Source organism: Etheostoma spectabile, chromosome 20, assembly GCF_008692095.1.
Source record: "Etheostoma spectabile isolate EspeVRDwgs_2016 chromosome 20, UIUC_Espe_1.0, whole genome shotgun sequence".
NCBI classification, from domain to species: domain Eukaryota; kingdom Metazoa; phylum Chordata; class Actinopteri; order Perciformes; family Percidae; genus Etheostoma; species Etheostoma spectabile.
The window spans coordinates 16,798,824-16,814,404 of NC_045752.1; the positions used below are offsets into that span (position 1 = coordinate 16,798,824).

Below are 15,581 nucleotides of genomic sequence, written 5' to 3' on the forward strand. Positions count from 1 at the left end.
TCATGTGTGCAATAAACATTACACTTCGTGAAAAAAAATTGTGGCAGAGAATCGTGATATTAATTCTAAGCTAAAAAAATCGTGATTCATATTTTTCCCCAAATCGTAAAGGCCTAGTTACAGGACATAAAGAAAATTATGTGAAATCATCCATGCAAAGAACAAACCTGACCAATGAAATGAGCAACTGTGTTTGGAGGCACATTTATCATACTTAAGGTAGACAAGATTACCAGGCCAAAATCATGAGATCAATACAGTAGCTTTACCACTATATTGTTACGCAGTGCTACAACTACAGTCTAGGTAGGCACCACAACTTGGAAAAGCCACAGTTTGTACTTTCTCAGCAATTGTTAAATAGTTACACAGGGCTGAGATCTTGGAGACTTTCCCATATTGTCTTGTCTCTAAGAAATCAGAAGCAATTTCAAGTATTGATTTTACAGCAAGAGCACTCACTTCTTTGGTTTGTAAAAAAAGTTTTGGTTTTAGCTTGTATAACCCTAATACCACACTTCTTACAGCTAAGCCTGCACTTTATTCATGTTAACAGTGCTGCTGTTCTTCAGATAAAATACTTTCTAATAGACCACAGAGCGCATGTACCAGTGCCAAACAAGGCTGCTGCTGTTGATTTCATGTTTAGGTTTTAGTATACATTAATAAACTATGTAACAACAGATCTTCTCAAGATGGTACAAGTCTGCAGAAGACATGGCTTGGGCTGGCAATGCTAAATTATCTTAGATCTTAGAAGGTATGATATGCAGTGCTTTCCTTAAGAAACAATGTATCAACAAGTATAAAAGTAACCCCTCTCAATTATGAACACATCTTGATTGCCCCCTGGCTGTGGTATGGGTCATACATCCACCCCCCCCCCCCCCCCCCTCGTCCATGTTAGCAGATGGGAGATGGCCGAACATTAAATCTAAGTAATTGTCAAATACATTTTTCCCCAAAAGTGAAATTTCATGATTGACAGCTGTGATTGACTTTGTCTGGATCAACAGAACCACATTTCTAGGATAAAGCATAGCACGTTGTCCCATGTTTTTTACAGCAAATGGTTTGCATCTGTGGAGACTACTTCATCTATAATACCATTTGACAGTGCCTCTGAAAGTGCGAGGAACCTATTGTTTTTGTAAGGATTATTTTTACAAATCCTTTTTGAGGGGGGTCAGAATGCACGAGAACTCAAAAAAATTTGCACACATCAGACCTGATGAAAATTGCAAAGTTCTGTAGTTATTGGGCTTGAGTGCCGCCAGGGGGCTCCATAATGTGTGGATGGCCTTAACTTGGACATAGTTGCTCCGATATCCACCAGATTCATGACAAAAAGATATTGAAAAAATGTTGACAGTTGAAAAACGGTCAAGATATAGAGGACCGACTTCCTTCTTTGAGACCTGAAAGATCAGTCAGACTGCCTTTTCGTCACATACCTGAGAATACAACTATTAAAAGGTAATATATAAAGTTGAAGCTAACTCTGCTGGCTGTAGGGGAGATAACATTAACTTTAGCTGTCTCCATGAAGCTCCCAGCTAAGCGCCTATAACTCATGACACTGTTAGGAAACAAGAACGTGCTAAATAATGATAAAGTTTTTTGGCTCGGTGGATGCCAATTTTAAAGTCACGTTAAAGGGGTGATAGAATGCAAAACCGAGTTTACCTAGTCATATTTAAATAACGAAAGGTGAGTAAAATGGGATTACAGAGAACCTCAAAGTTCCATTGACACCTCTTTCCTATGCAAATCTCACAATTTGAAACTTCCACTGAAAATGGCCAAATCCCAACAAAGCTAATAGCCGACATCGACTTGGTGGCAGTACCTTAACCGGCTCAAGTCTGTGCGTTTGTCAGGCCCCAAAATTTAAATACAGACCACTGGTCTGAGATCAGCTGGTGTTCTGAATATAGGTCGTGCAGATCTCACACACTAGTTTAGCTGCGAGCTGTGCATTTCCACGGGAATTACAAAGAAGAAAATTTGGAAGATTTTCAAGGATACTGAAAATGAACCACGGTCGTAAATGCAGTGTTCCAGGTTGTATAGGGAATGCTGACACTTTTCACTGCGGACTGCCGGTTGTGGTGCTCTAGGTAAGCGGTAGTTGGTGGTTCAGTTACCCCAGATAAGATGACGATGTGCGTTGGGTACAGAACACCATGAGCTGTCAGTCGTGGAGCTCCGTCGGGTCTGCGTAGTTGGTGGCCTAGTTACCGGATAACTGCGAGTGTGGCAGGCATGTTCCCTGATATTAATAAATTAAGTTATGCAACATTGCAATGTAATACACTTAACCAGTAGTGTAGTGGCAATTGGGAGAGTCTGGACTTTTACCGGTGGGCCAGTAGTGTTTTGAGGCGGCGAGGGCCGGTCAAACTGTGCAGCTTCTGCTCAACCCATACGGCGGGCTGCAGGAGCGGGCATCATTAGAGTCACTCACTGTCTGTAAACGTTACCGTGCCACGGGGCAGCCCACAGGGCAGCCTGCCGCACGTTCGGAAGTCTATCGGTAACGTTAACAGACAGTGTGTGAGTCTGTCAGACTTAAAAGGAAAATAAGGAATGGTGTTGCTGTGCTTTGTTGTTCAGAATTCGTTCCAACAGTGTAGCACTCTGCCCTTGTCCTGTATTTTCTCCTTTATTTTCCTGTATGCGTGACGTTTCTGGGCATGGTCAAGGAGCCTTTGGGCTCTTTGTCCCTCATATCAACACACAAGTCTAACTGACGCAGACAAACAGCTTTGAACAGTCTTTTTACAAACAGTAAAGCGATACTCACAACATATTCCACCTTGTTCTAAACAGTATTTTAAACAAAATTAAATAATTACATTATGAAGTGCTGACTTTTAATAGAGTGGCATGGTATAGGAGCGCTGGCTGTAACTGGCGAGGGAAAAAAACTGTAAATGGCAGAAAACTGTATCTACACCAGAAAGCAAACTTTACACAAGCTAAAGTCAATAATGGCCTATAGCAAATCTGTCACCTGCTCAGAAAAGGTTATATATGGTCTTACTGCAGTCTGCCCTCATTCGTCCTATATCTTTTTGTTGAGTGCATAGTGTTGTGGAGTGTTGACTCTTTTTAGCACCTTGACTTAATAGGTGCAGTCAATGATTGTAATCCAACAGTTTTTTTTTGTTGCAAATATCTCCTCAGGGCCCGCTAGCTGCCAGTTATATGTGTACACTAAAAATAATCCTATTCATACACAGCCCTGGCCCTGTAAATTGCAAACAAACAATTGGCTCAGAAACAAGCCACACCACACTATTCCACATTAATGCTTGTGCACAGACAGGGGAAATGCCATGGATGTACAGAAATGCCAACATGCTTAACTCCACAGTGCATTGTCAAGAAGGAAAGATTGCAGAGAAACAGCAAAGGAGGAGAAGGTTAGAAGAACAAACATAAAAAAGATGGGCTATGATAAGGCAAGGACGACAAGCCTTGTTCAGTGAGGCTTTCCAAACGGTGGCGAGAACTCCAAGAGTTGAAAGGCATGAAGTCAACTCTTCATCACGGTATTTGTCTGTACAATGTTTGCAAAGGGTCTTATAGCCATGAAGACCAAAAGCAAGTTTGCTAGCACAATATGATTATTTTTGATTGATGCATAATTCAAAATGCTATGCTAGGTAACATTACCTTCCTTGCATTTTTTTTTAACTAACTCTCCCTAATTGTGGATGCTGTTTTTGTGTACTTTGTGTGACATACAAATGCAGTACCTTGTGTGAACAGTAAAGTTTCTTTCCAATGTTTTAATCTACTACATTGTATTTTCAACATTCCCAAAGCCCTTTCAAATATCCATTAACACAGTACTCCTTAATTTCCTTAAATATTTGTATCGACAATACTTAAAAATCTTCTGTGACTTGGAACAAAATTTGTTATCAGTGAATTGAGACGTAGAAATAAAACGTTCAGTCAAAAGGAGCTTTACCTAATGAGGTGGCATCAAGGCTGCATTAGGCTGCCCTCAAATGACATGGCTGTCCACTTGAGGAGGCAACTGCCTTTAGAGGAATCATAGTGGCAGTCGTTCACAGCCACTTAGTGCCAGTAAGGGTAATCGTTTCCATGCTTAAAACTTTTCATTTGGCAAAAAACATTGATTCTTGTGTAGCTCATTGCCACTGAGGACCTTGAGGGCTGATGAGATGTGGAGAAATAAATAGTTCAAGGTTGCAGTAAAAGCTCATTTCCTTTCCTTCAATAAATGTCTATGAAGCATGGGTGGAATAATGCAGGATGATCAATACAGACTTTTGGTTTTACTCAGGACATGAACAGTTTGTTTGACCCCCTGACCTCCTCCTTACATGAACTTTGATTAAAAATATATTTGTCATCCATCAGAAAAAAAACAGGACAAAATGCATTTCCCTCGAAACGTAAATGAGCATGCAGTTTAGTTGTATGGTAAAGTCATTTCTAGGAGACAAGGTTAAACATAGACATACATTTTAGAGCCGTTCCCTCATGTTTTTCCACACTCGGATATCATACCAATATTCATGCATGCAGAAACGCACTTGGCACACTGAAGAACTAAGCACTTCTGTCTGCTGCCAAATGGGCATGAGAGATATGATTCAACTGATCTGGGTCTGTCATCCAGTTTCGCCCACCTTATGCATGTGCAAAGTGACCAAGAACTGATGACTTGCCAAGTTACCAAGGACACGGCTTTTATGACCCATTCATTCACAATCTCAGCTTTAATTTCTTTCAGTATCCTCTTAATATGTAATCATATCTTTTTTTGACATTGCTGAGTACACCATTGCACATTTTAATCAAAGCAACCTGAAAATGTTTTTAGAGAAATAAAAGGTACTATATGGTAATAAAAGGTATCCTTAGTTGCCCCCTAATTTTTAAGTTTTGGCAGAGCAGTGTTAATTTGTAGCAGGCCATGACAATCATTCTCACATTCTCCAAAGTTTGTTTTAATATTTGATTTGTCCCCAGGCCCAGAGTAATTACTGGAAACACTGTTGGAAATTGAACCAGGTGCTCAATGTAAAACTGATACCTCTGAGAGAAGAATGTATGTGTGCCTGAAATAGAAAACCTTTGGCATGAAGAAACCTTCTGAATAAAATACAGTATAATACAATAAATAATTATTGAATGTCAATGTACTTCAGCTGTTGTATGCATTAGAGCGCTATAACAGGATATGTTTATTTTGGTAAATTGTTTTTAACTGTGCGGTTTCATCATTTTGTACAATGACAAAAAACAATTACATGATGATTCAGAGGCCTAGACTGCTATGTATTTATCAAATGTATGTAGATAGCTCAGCAATCCATGTCTCAGTATTTCTAGGAAAATATTTTGGTTTGCTGCTGCCACTTCCTGTTCCTGTGGATAACTGGACCCAAGCATTTACCAACATGCCATGGTCATGTGAAAATGATACAATGTTGTGACTGTATCTGAAGAATCCCCGTCTCACATTTATTGTTGCTGATATATATATCAAAAGGTGAAAGACCATAGGCAAGGAAGATGGCCAATGCATCTCCGCCCGCAGGGATTTCGCACACCGTTACATGGGATCTTTCTCAACAAACAGGACAAACTTCAGCTACTGTTGAATAAAAAACAGACTTTTCTGCATCTGTCATTTCATGCTTCACAAAGACGTGGCTTTGTGGATTAATTCTGGACTCTGCACTGCAGCTGGTTAGCTTCCAGATGTTCAGACCGTACTGTGACACAGAGCTCTCCGGCAAATCGAAAGGTGGAGAAATTTTAAACTAACAGCAGCTGGTGTAATGATGCAACAGTGATTCTACAGAACAGCGCTCTCCTTATCTGAACATTTTTCCCATGAACTGCAAACCCTTCTATTCCCCACCGTGAGTTAGCTTCATTCATACTGGTTGTTTACCTTCCCCCGCAGGCCAACATGCAGGAAGAACAGCACACGCTCAACGACCAGATACTCTGCGTGGAGCAGACAAACCGGGACATCTTGCAGGGCTTGACATCAACTTTTTGAGGCACTTCTCCTTTGGACAATTACGTTTCACTGTGTTCATGCACAAAAGTCACTTGGCCAGGTAAAGAGATCTCATTTTATAATTTTTTTTGTGTTATGCTAATGCAGAATTAGAGCAAACCATTGAAAGCATCCAAAAGCATGCCGCTGGGTCTAACGTTAGCCATGCGCTGCCCCGAATTGTGAGGAAAAAATGTATTTGTTTCAAATTGGTAACATAAACGTATTGAGTGGCACAACATGGCGTTTTATTTTGTTTGAGTTTTAACTTGTCCAGTGGGACATGTGTTTGTAATGTGTTACAAAGTAATGTGTTACAAAGTAACAAAGTAGCGTGTTGTAAAGTAACGTGTTACAAAGTAACAAAGTAACGCATTACAGTAACGCAATACTACTAAATATTTGATAATGAAACAGAGTTCCGTTTTCAAGTCGGTGCAATGTTACATTTCCCTTCTTTTTTTAACTTTTGGTTGCTGAAAAGAGAGAGCTGTAGCTTTGCTCCAAGATGGCTGCTACTCGACTTGCTTCGGCTCGCTTGGGGTAAAGAGTCCAGCCTCCTATGGGCGGGTTGAAAACATGCAGAACTAGCTGGCTTGTAGTCCACAGCCTCAGCCCTCTTTTTTTCCCATGCAGAGAAATATAGTCTCGGGGGGACATGAGGGAGGGAAGCACGGCCATTTGAAAATACTACTGGGTATCTACTAATACAAAGTAATAATGCTAATTGGTGAAGTATCCTTTTAAATATTAAAAAACAGAATGGAATGTCTGTTACAGTAGCATACATGACAGAAAAAATGATGTTAGTTCAGTGGCTTTGACAGGCATTTACATTTGTTACAAATTATTTTCATAAAAGCCATTATAATTTGATGTGATTAATTGCTGTCATAACAGAAATACTGGCACTGCTTTATGTCAACATTATGTAATCCAATATTAAAGCTTGTTCAAGCTGAGTAAATAGTTAAAGAAGTTCAATCAAAAGAGTTCCCATTTGATTCCTTCCCACTCCAATCTACACACCATTTATTTTATGTCATCTCATCAGACTGTAATTTCATCAGTCCTGTAACCCAATACATTATGAATGCTTCATTGCAATCATTGTTTTTAGTGAATCTGTCACGCAAACCCTGATTTTCATAGGCCAGTTCTTAGCACACCATGCTTTGATGATAATTAAAAGACAATCATTGAATTCTAATACCCCAGAGATGGTGGTCATTGGTTGCGGTGATGCTCAGGATGTGCCTGCGTGAAGCCATAAAGCATCATGGGGTTAGCAGATGCAAATCTACAGAGAGTAATCTGTGAAGCTCAAAATGACCAATTACTGCTTCCTGCATGTCATTTCTTATTGAGAGAGAGAGGATGATTATTAAGTCAATTTAAAAGCCAGAACAAACCTCTTGTGACCTGGCAAGCATAAAACGAAAACTGGAAGATCAGGGTCAATATTTCAATACTTTTTCTAAAGGCTTCTGCAAACAATGCTATGTATAGATAATGGATTAATTATATGTGCTTGTAATTTATTTAGCACCACTTGTAAATGCAGTTCTGCTCATTAAAAGAGTTTGTTTTGCCAGACCTTCCTCCACTGCGGAGCAGAGGACGAGGGTCTGTCAAGTCCACACAGCATTCCAGGAAAGGAGAAAAACGTGGTCTAGTTTATTGGTATTTCTTTAAACCAATCACAATAGTCATGGGCAGCGCTAAGCGCCTCTGCAAAATAGCCTCGGGAAGGAACTTGTTTTGGTGGAATATGTGTACTTTTGTACTGGCCTCACTAAGTGTAGCGTTACTCAGCTGTCCAGCAAGCTTACAACCATCAGGCTAGAACAAACAAAGAACGTGGATGCAAGAGATCTTCATTCCTTTTCTCCTTTCCTTTATTTATGCTGTAAAACTGAACAAAAATAAAACTACTTTTAGTCCATTTTGTTTCGTCGTATATGCTACAAACACGCTTGCTAGCTGCGCACATGCAACAAACACCGTTCCTGCCAAGAACAAAACGGCTTAAACATTTCTCAAACCTTTGAATATAACGTTCATACTTACGGGCATTGCCTACCCTTGAGGGTAGAAAAACATAAATTAAGCGAGTGCAAATAACTTGTCCGGAGACAGCAGAACGGACAATCGTGTCGGTGACTACTCTCGTGTGTCTGCACAGTAAACAGGAAATGTAACGTTCAATTACCCAGCAGTCCACCCTCAATACCCACTACCGTCAGTAGATGGCGCTCTAGCATAGCAAATTATATACAAACTTGTGTAAAGAAACAAATAAAATCTTGGTCTGCTCAGACCATGACAACTTTCAAAAGTTGTTCTAACCCTAACAGAAAACTTAGAATGGACAAATAGTCTAGCTATCTGTCTGGATTTACCCTTCAGAGATCTGAGGAGCAGTTAATCATAGTCCTCATAAATCAACCAGTTTAAAATGCCAACACAAAGCAAGTCCAAGGCAACGGATTTCCGGCCGAAATAAGTGAAATCCGGCACAATTTCGGTCGGGAGTGGAACGTTGAGAATATAGACTATTGAAAAAGCAACCTACCATTTTTGAATGGTGCTGGTTTTATAAACTAAGTTGGTTTTTCCAACATAAAAATAGTGTGAACAAGGCCGGTAAATGGTGTTTTCAATCGATACTCTGCTATGATTCATTTTGGTTAAACATTGTTTCATATAAAAATTCTCTCCCTTATTATTAAATTATGGATCTGGCCTCGTGCCCTGCCAACCACCGCTGCTTGCAGTAGGTTGACCGGTGAAAGAGCAGTGCACATTAAGATGACTTGCTGTTTAGGAAACACAGGAGAGATTCAGCCATACTTGTTTTATCCTTAGTCAGACCCAGACTCAAATACCATATAGCACCATATAGTAGACATATCAGAATGGTGAGTGTAGCTGCTGTTTGTTAACTTGTTAGCTTGTAACTGATAGTGGCTGACACAGCATAAGTGGTTGTGAAACATACAATAATACGATGTTACAGTGGTTTCCATTGTTATTATGTATATACAGTACTGTGCAAAAGTCTTAGGTAGGTGTGACAAAGCTGTAAACTAAGAATGCTTTCAAAAATATAAATGATTGTTTATTTTTTTTAATTTACAAAATGCAAAGAGAGCAAACAAAAGAAAAATCTATGTTCGGTGTTACTACCCTTTTCCTTCAAAACAGCATCAATTCTTGTAGGTACATTTGCAACAAGTCGGGCAATGTTGAGGATCGTTGACAGATGAAAAACATATAAAACTTATTTCCCTTTGAAATCGTAAGATGTCCAGCAGTGACATCAGCTCAGAACTGGCAGAAACCAGTGAGAACCAGGTCCGGAGAAGTCTGGCCAGAAGTGGTCTTCATGGAAGAGTTCTGACATTGAAACCAGGACTATGCACAAAAACATAGGAACTGGGGTGCAGAAAAATGACAGCAGGTGCTCTGGACTGATGTGTCTGAAATATTTGGCTGAAGCAGAAGGCAGTTTGTTTGCCGAAGGGCTGGAGAGCGGTAAAATGAGTGTCTGCAGGCAACAGTGAACCACGGTGGAGGTTCCTTGCAAGTTTTGGGCTGCATTTCTGCATATGGAGTTGGAGATTTGGTCAGGATTAATGGTGTCCTGAATGCTGGACACCTGGATACAGGCAGATACTTATCAATCATGCAATACCATCAGGGAGGTGTATGATTGGCCCCAAATTTATTCCGCAGCAGGACAACGAGCCCAAACATACAGCCAATGCAATTAAGAACTATCTTCAGTGTAAAGAAGAACAACAAGTCCTGAAAATGATGACCTGGCCCCCACAGAGCCCTGATTTCAACATCATGGAGTGTGTCTGGGATTACATAAAGAGACAGAAGGATTTGAGGAAGCCTATACCCACAGAAGATCTGTGGTTAGTTCTCCAAGATGTTTGGAACAACATACCAGCTGAGTTCCTTCAAAAACTGTGTGCTGTTTTTCATTTATGCCTAAAACATTTGCACATTACTGTATATTTTATACATATTTATTTGCAATATTGCTAATGTTATGGAATATTGACGATGGTATGTGACGGAGGGTTTAATTGTCACTGATTCACTGTCATTGGTACACTGCAGTTCCAAAGCAAAATTGCTCAGCTATGGACTTGACTCCTTGACTCGCTCATGATAGGTCTTATATAAAAAACACCATATGGACATATTAACAAACTTAAAAACTTGATTTTCATTGGAGTTTCAAGGGAATTCATTTATTGTACAAAAACAAAAACAAACACTGAATCTTAGTCCTGGTAGTAATGAAGCAGAGCACTTCCAGAGATGCCAGTGCTTGTGTAACAAGGCTGTGTGACTGGTCAATGAGCCTATCAGGACTAGAGGCTATATACCTATACAACCCTGACATCATTCATCAGACAGAGCAGAAATTGAGCAATGTGTCGTGTTAAGCAGGCAAAGGTCATTGAGATGCAACTGTGGCCATCTCTAACTAGTCAATTCCTAGTAGTGCAGTGACTACATGTTTTAAAAAATGAGATGCTGGATTAGCAAAGGAGTGCTTTTGACATCAAGTAAATTGCATCTAACAATGCCTCTTTGTGGAGTGAGAGTGAAAACTGTGCTGACAAATTTCCACATTTGCCCTTAATTGAGATGATGAATATGTTTATTTCCTGATTACAATGAGATTGTGTCTGGCTGAGTTTATTTATGTCTGCATTCAACTTTTTATGGCCTAGGTATTCCAGGAAAATTTGTTTCCTCTCAAGGTAGCAGGAGCTGTCCTGTCAAACACATATAGATAAATAGACACTTAAAACACAGAACTCTAATTCTGTTGCACAAGTATAAGAAAGTTATCATTTCATGGCTTGTGAGTTGATATTAATCATTTGTGTTCCCCATTTGTAAAGCAATTAAACGTGTTCTCAAACCCTGGTTTTGCGATAAAGGATGGGTTTCAACATACTCAAATGTGTTCATTGACTGCAAGCAGCAACAAGAGAGATGTTTGGAAGTATAAAGGTGGACAGAGTGGTGGAGGCGATCACAGGGGGATCAAAGCCATATGTCAGGCTTTCTAGTGAACTCGCATCTTATCCTTAGCATCCACTCAAAACTACAAAAGGGTGGCACACGCTGACAGTGGGTCAAGAGAAATCCTTTAAAACAGACCTTCTATGGCTATGAAGATACCGAAGAAACTATTGACAAAACCAAAACCATAAAAAAGCTCTACAGTATTTTCCACATCACAAATAGTTTGATAGTTTCTCATTGTCTCAGTCAATAGCTAATCAATACTTAATTTGGTCAATGAATCTCCATTAAAGTTTAAAATTTAAAGGTTCAGTAAGTAACTGAACCTTTATTTTACAGCTAAACAGAACACTAAAATGTTTCTAAAAACATTTGAGGCAAGGAAGAGGCAATTCAGTAACAGAATCTTAATTCATATTTGATCAGCTGCCTAGTTTTATAGTTTCACCATAGTTCACAAGCAGTCCCTGACACTGTGTTAGACTAGAGACTTCTCAGCTCCGATTGGTTGTTATGCCATTAGGACCACCCGGAGAAGGCAGAGGAATTCTCTTTTTTTCATTCTTTCACAAATTAAATGATTCATATACTAATGCAAAGATATAGTGTCAGATATGACAAAAATCTATTTTTATGAAAGTTAGCAACTAGCACTTTACCTCACAATCCAGAGCATTTAAACACATGAACAACTAGAAAAGCATCAGTGGCATTAACAGTAAATACAGCATAATAGACAGCAACCAGCTGATACCCATAAAACGCAAACATTGGAGTGTACCAGATTTTAGGTAATATTGTGTTAGGGTTATTATAGAACGTTTCCCTCTGTGAGTGGGTTTGCTTGTTGTCTTGCTCACAACTTAATAACTAATAATCTTAACTTAATCACTCTCCTGAGTGAGCGATTAATGCCGTGATATTAATGAGACCTTAGTGTTTGAAGAATGCAAGTGAGATACTAAGAATTGGTGTTAAAAATTTAATGCATTTTCTATTGTGGCATTTGATATTCTAATGGCCCTTAGATGTGACATTAATAAATGGAATTAAATCTGTGCACTTTGTCACCCTCTATTTGAATATTCCCAATATATTAAAAACAACTTAAAAATGAATCTTTTCGCTTATAGTCACGCATGGGAGCACATGCTCATGGGTGCTTGAGACAAACTATCCTCCACAGCATTTAAAAGCTTTTCACATGGAACAATGTGCACATTAGTACAGTAGGGGTTTGAAGGGCTGAATGATGTGACTCCAGGAGGATGCCATATTTAAGCACCTGCACCACTGTTCTATCTTTTATACCCCCCTGCCTTTGCAAATGTGTTTTATTCCACTGCTGTGTCTCATTACACAAGAACAGCACTACCAGCTGTGTAAGGCAGATGTTCTATTGTAGAGCACGGCAACTCCTCAAGTGGCTAGCATCCATCTGAGTGTCTCTGTTACAGCTGGCAGCCACAGCTGAACCAGGACTATCCATCTTGATAAAGAGAATAGGTCTGGAGTGAGAAAGATGGCGTATGGAAGGATTTTGCTGAACAGAATATGGCAACAGGCTACCCCGCTGTTATTCCCCAAGGGAAGATGCACACTGTAGATGAAAGGCAGGTCAAGGGGGGCTCTGACACTACTGACATACAGTGGCAATGAAGTCAGTTTAGCAGCACTAAGATGCAAATACAGACATTGGCAAACCCTGTAGCCCCTACAGCTAAAGGCAGCTAATGGAAGCAGGGAGGCAGGAGGAAGAGTATGGGGGCTGCTGGTGGCGAGTGTCCAGTCGGTCTGTTTTGGCTTTTGTGGTAGGTAATAAATGCCAGCAGACAGCAGATGCTGTAGGGACAGCTGAGATCTATCACTGCAGCCTAAAGCCATGTTCCCCCTATCATGTTGTGAAACCTCCTCTAAAGCTGTCCTATGTAACACAATGCAATATCACCTTCGTAAAAACCTCATTCAAGAGTTATAAAACAAAGTACAAGGCACAAATATGCCCACACATATAATCACTAAGAATACAATATAATGAAATATATAAAATATCACAGAAGTAAACACATTTGTTCTTCTGCCCAATCAACAATTTGTCAAACTACACAACATTTGTGGTAATCATGATTTAAACGGTTTCTCTGAACTGCGCCATTATTCATTTGGAACGTTTGTAGTCGTCTGGCTTTTACTGCCCAGATGTGATTCTTTCTGCTTCAGCCCCATCATGCTCCGTTCACTAATCAACACAGAGACAAAAAAAAAAAACCTTGTCTGGTTCGCTAACATACTATAGATGAGAGGTCACAGCTGTCATCTAAATGAAATTCTAGAAAACGTAGTCAGCTGTGTGCATGATGGATTGATTGATTCAAAAATGGTGGGGTGATTCGTTGTCTAACTGACACCAATTACAGTGATTCCACTGCAGGCTGTCACAGCCACAGGCAGCTGAAGCAAGGTCCCAGGGTTTCACATTTAAGGATGTGTTTCATAAACAGTCATGTGACAGTTGGGTGCTGGCAGGACTTTGAATCCTCACTTACAGGATGACCTCCCACCCTCCAAGAGGTTGGAAAGGGGCACAAAAAAATAGCACTGGAGCTGTCGCCACCGAGTGATGGGAATGGGCTTTGAGTCGGACGTGACACGGATGCACACATGCGCCTCTGGGCTCACTTACTCAGATGCTCATACCCAGGGTTGTAATATTGGGCTCCAGTCCTTAGATCACTTTTATTACAACTCAGACTTGTTTTCTTCCTATGTCAATTTTGACTCTTTAGCCAGTGACATAAACTTTTCTCTTCACCTACTTCTTATTCTCTTCTAGATGTATGCATTATATCAATGTTGAAGGGCAGATCCGGTACATACTGTAGTACATGTCTGTTCATCCTCCAAAATTATATTTAAATTAAGAAAGACGCTTATACGCCTCCACCTTTGTTTACCTCTCCCTTTCTTATAACAGGTTTGCTATCTCTTGTTTGACTGGTCCACTACAAGCTTGCTTTCACATGTATGACATTTTTTAGCTCATGGAACGTAATGCCAAAATCTACCTGCTTGCAAAATATGTTTACTTGAAACCAGTGACAGAGAAATCTATCCTTGTAAATGAGATTTATGAAATGCTCAGAATTAGAGCCCGACCGATAACGGATTTATAAGGCCGATACCGATACAGTCTATTTTGAAGGAAATAGCTTCTTTTTCGTTTTTTGTTTTTTTTTAATTAATCAAAATGTAATCTGCCTGATTTTGTTTTAACTGTGTTTCTTCCAGTTATTATCACTTGTACCTCTTATGTTCATTTTTTTTAACAATATTACATTTTTTAGGGAGTACATTGAAAGTACACTGAGGTTTCTCTGTTTCATTATGTTTGATAAATGAATAGCTCTACATAAAAAAAATAAAAAATAAAAACTCTATATTGTTCCCACTGCCATTTCTCCAGCATTACATACTGGATCATTTGATGACACTCTTGTTGCACAGTATACATTCTATACACAGAATGGCTTTAGTGAGTAGGTAAATGTGGTTATATTTGTGCACGTGTGAAAATAAAAGGAAAGTGAACAAATAATATTGTATTTCTATGCTTAGTTGTATTTTATCTGATGTATTTTATTACTTTCACCACTGTAAGAGGCCCGGTTCCCCAAAGAGATTAATTATGATTAAAACTATAAGCACTGGGGCAGGTTCCAGATGTGTTTGTAATGGTTACTAGAAATATTTTTTCTCTGGGCCCTTGAGTTGTCACAGAAAGGCTGATCAACAGAATCAGTTGTGTGACGCTGCCAGTGCTGATGGTAGAGGGCAGGGCGAGACAGAGACACTTATGTGTGCTGATGGAGAGCTGATGCCAGGTGTCACGGACAATTGGGAGCAAAGGATCTTTAGAAGACCAAAGTGCCTTGTCCTGTCCATCTGTCTGAGGAGAACTGACAATGTCCGACTCACCTGACATGGGCATGGAGTCGTTGGGAAAGCTCAGGTCGTCCTTGGCTACCCAGGAGAAGCTCCAGTACCCTCTAGGAATGCCAGCAGCAGCTCTACCAGCCAATGGTTCACCTGCAAAAACAACAAATTCACATTTTCCTTTCAGAGCACATACAGAGACATAACATAAGTGACCTGAAAACCATTACTAAAATAAAGCCTGCACAATTCGGGGAAAAATATGAATTACAAGTTTTTAGCTTAGAATTGATATCACGATTCTCTGCCATTATTTTTTTCTCACAAAAGTGTAATATTTATTGCACACATGAACAATGACAAAACAAAACAAATTGTCAGTACCAAATAAAATAAATTTTTGGCACCAATAGCACACTGCGCATCACCACAAGCCTGTAAAAGTAGAGGCTTCAATGAAGAGAAGGGAGAGCATTGCAGCGCTTTTTATACAGTCTATGTTTAAAACTCACAGAAGAAAGAAGTAGTGTTTGTG

The 15,581-nt window shown here is 39.7% G+C and overlaps 1 protein-coding gene across 2 annotated transcripts in view; it reads right to left on the reverse strand.

The window, feature by feature from the left end:
* Positions 1-15,581, reverse strand: part of alk (ALK receptor tyrosine kinase) — a 397,773-nt gene that overhangs the window by 252,591 nt on the left and 129,601 nt on the right. For both annotated transcript variants that reach the window (XM_032499965.1, XM_032499966.1), the window contains exon 2: positions 15,089-15,199. In XM_032499965.1, the coding sequence (XP_032355856.1) occupies positions 15,089-15,199 (111 nt within the window). The remainder of the gene's footprint in view (positions 1-15,088; positions 15,200-15,581) is intronic.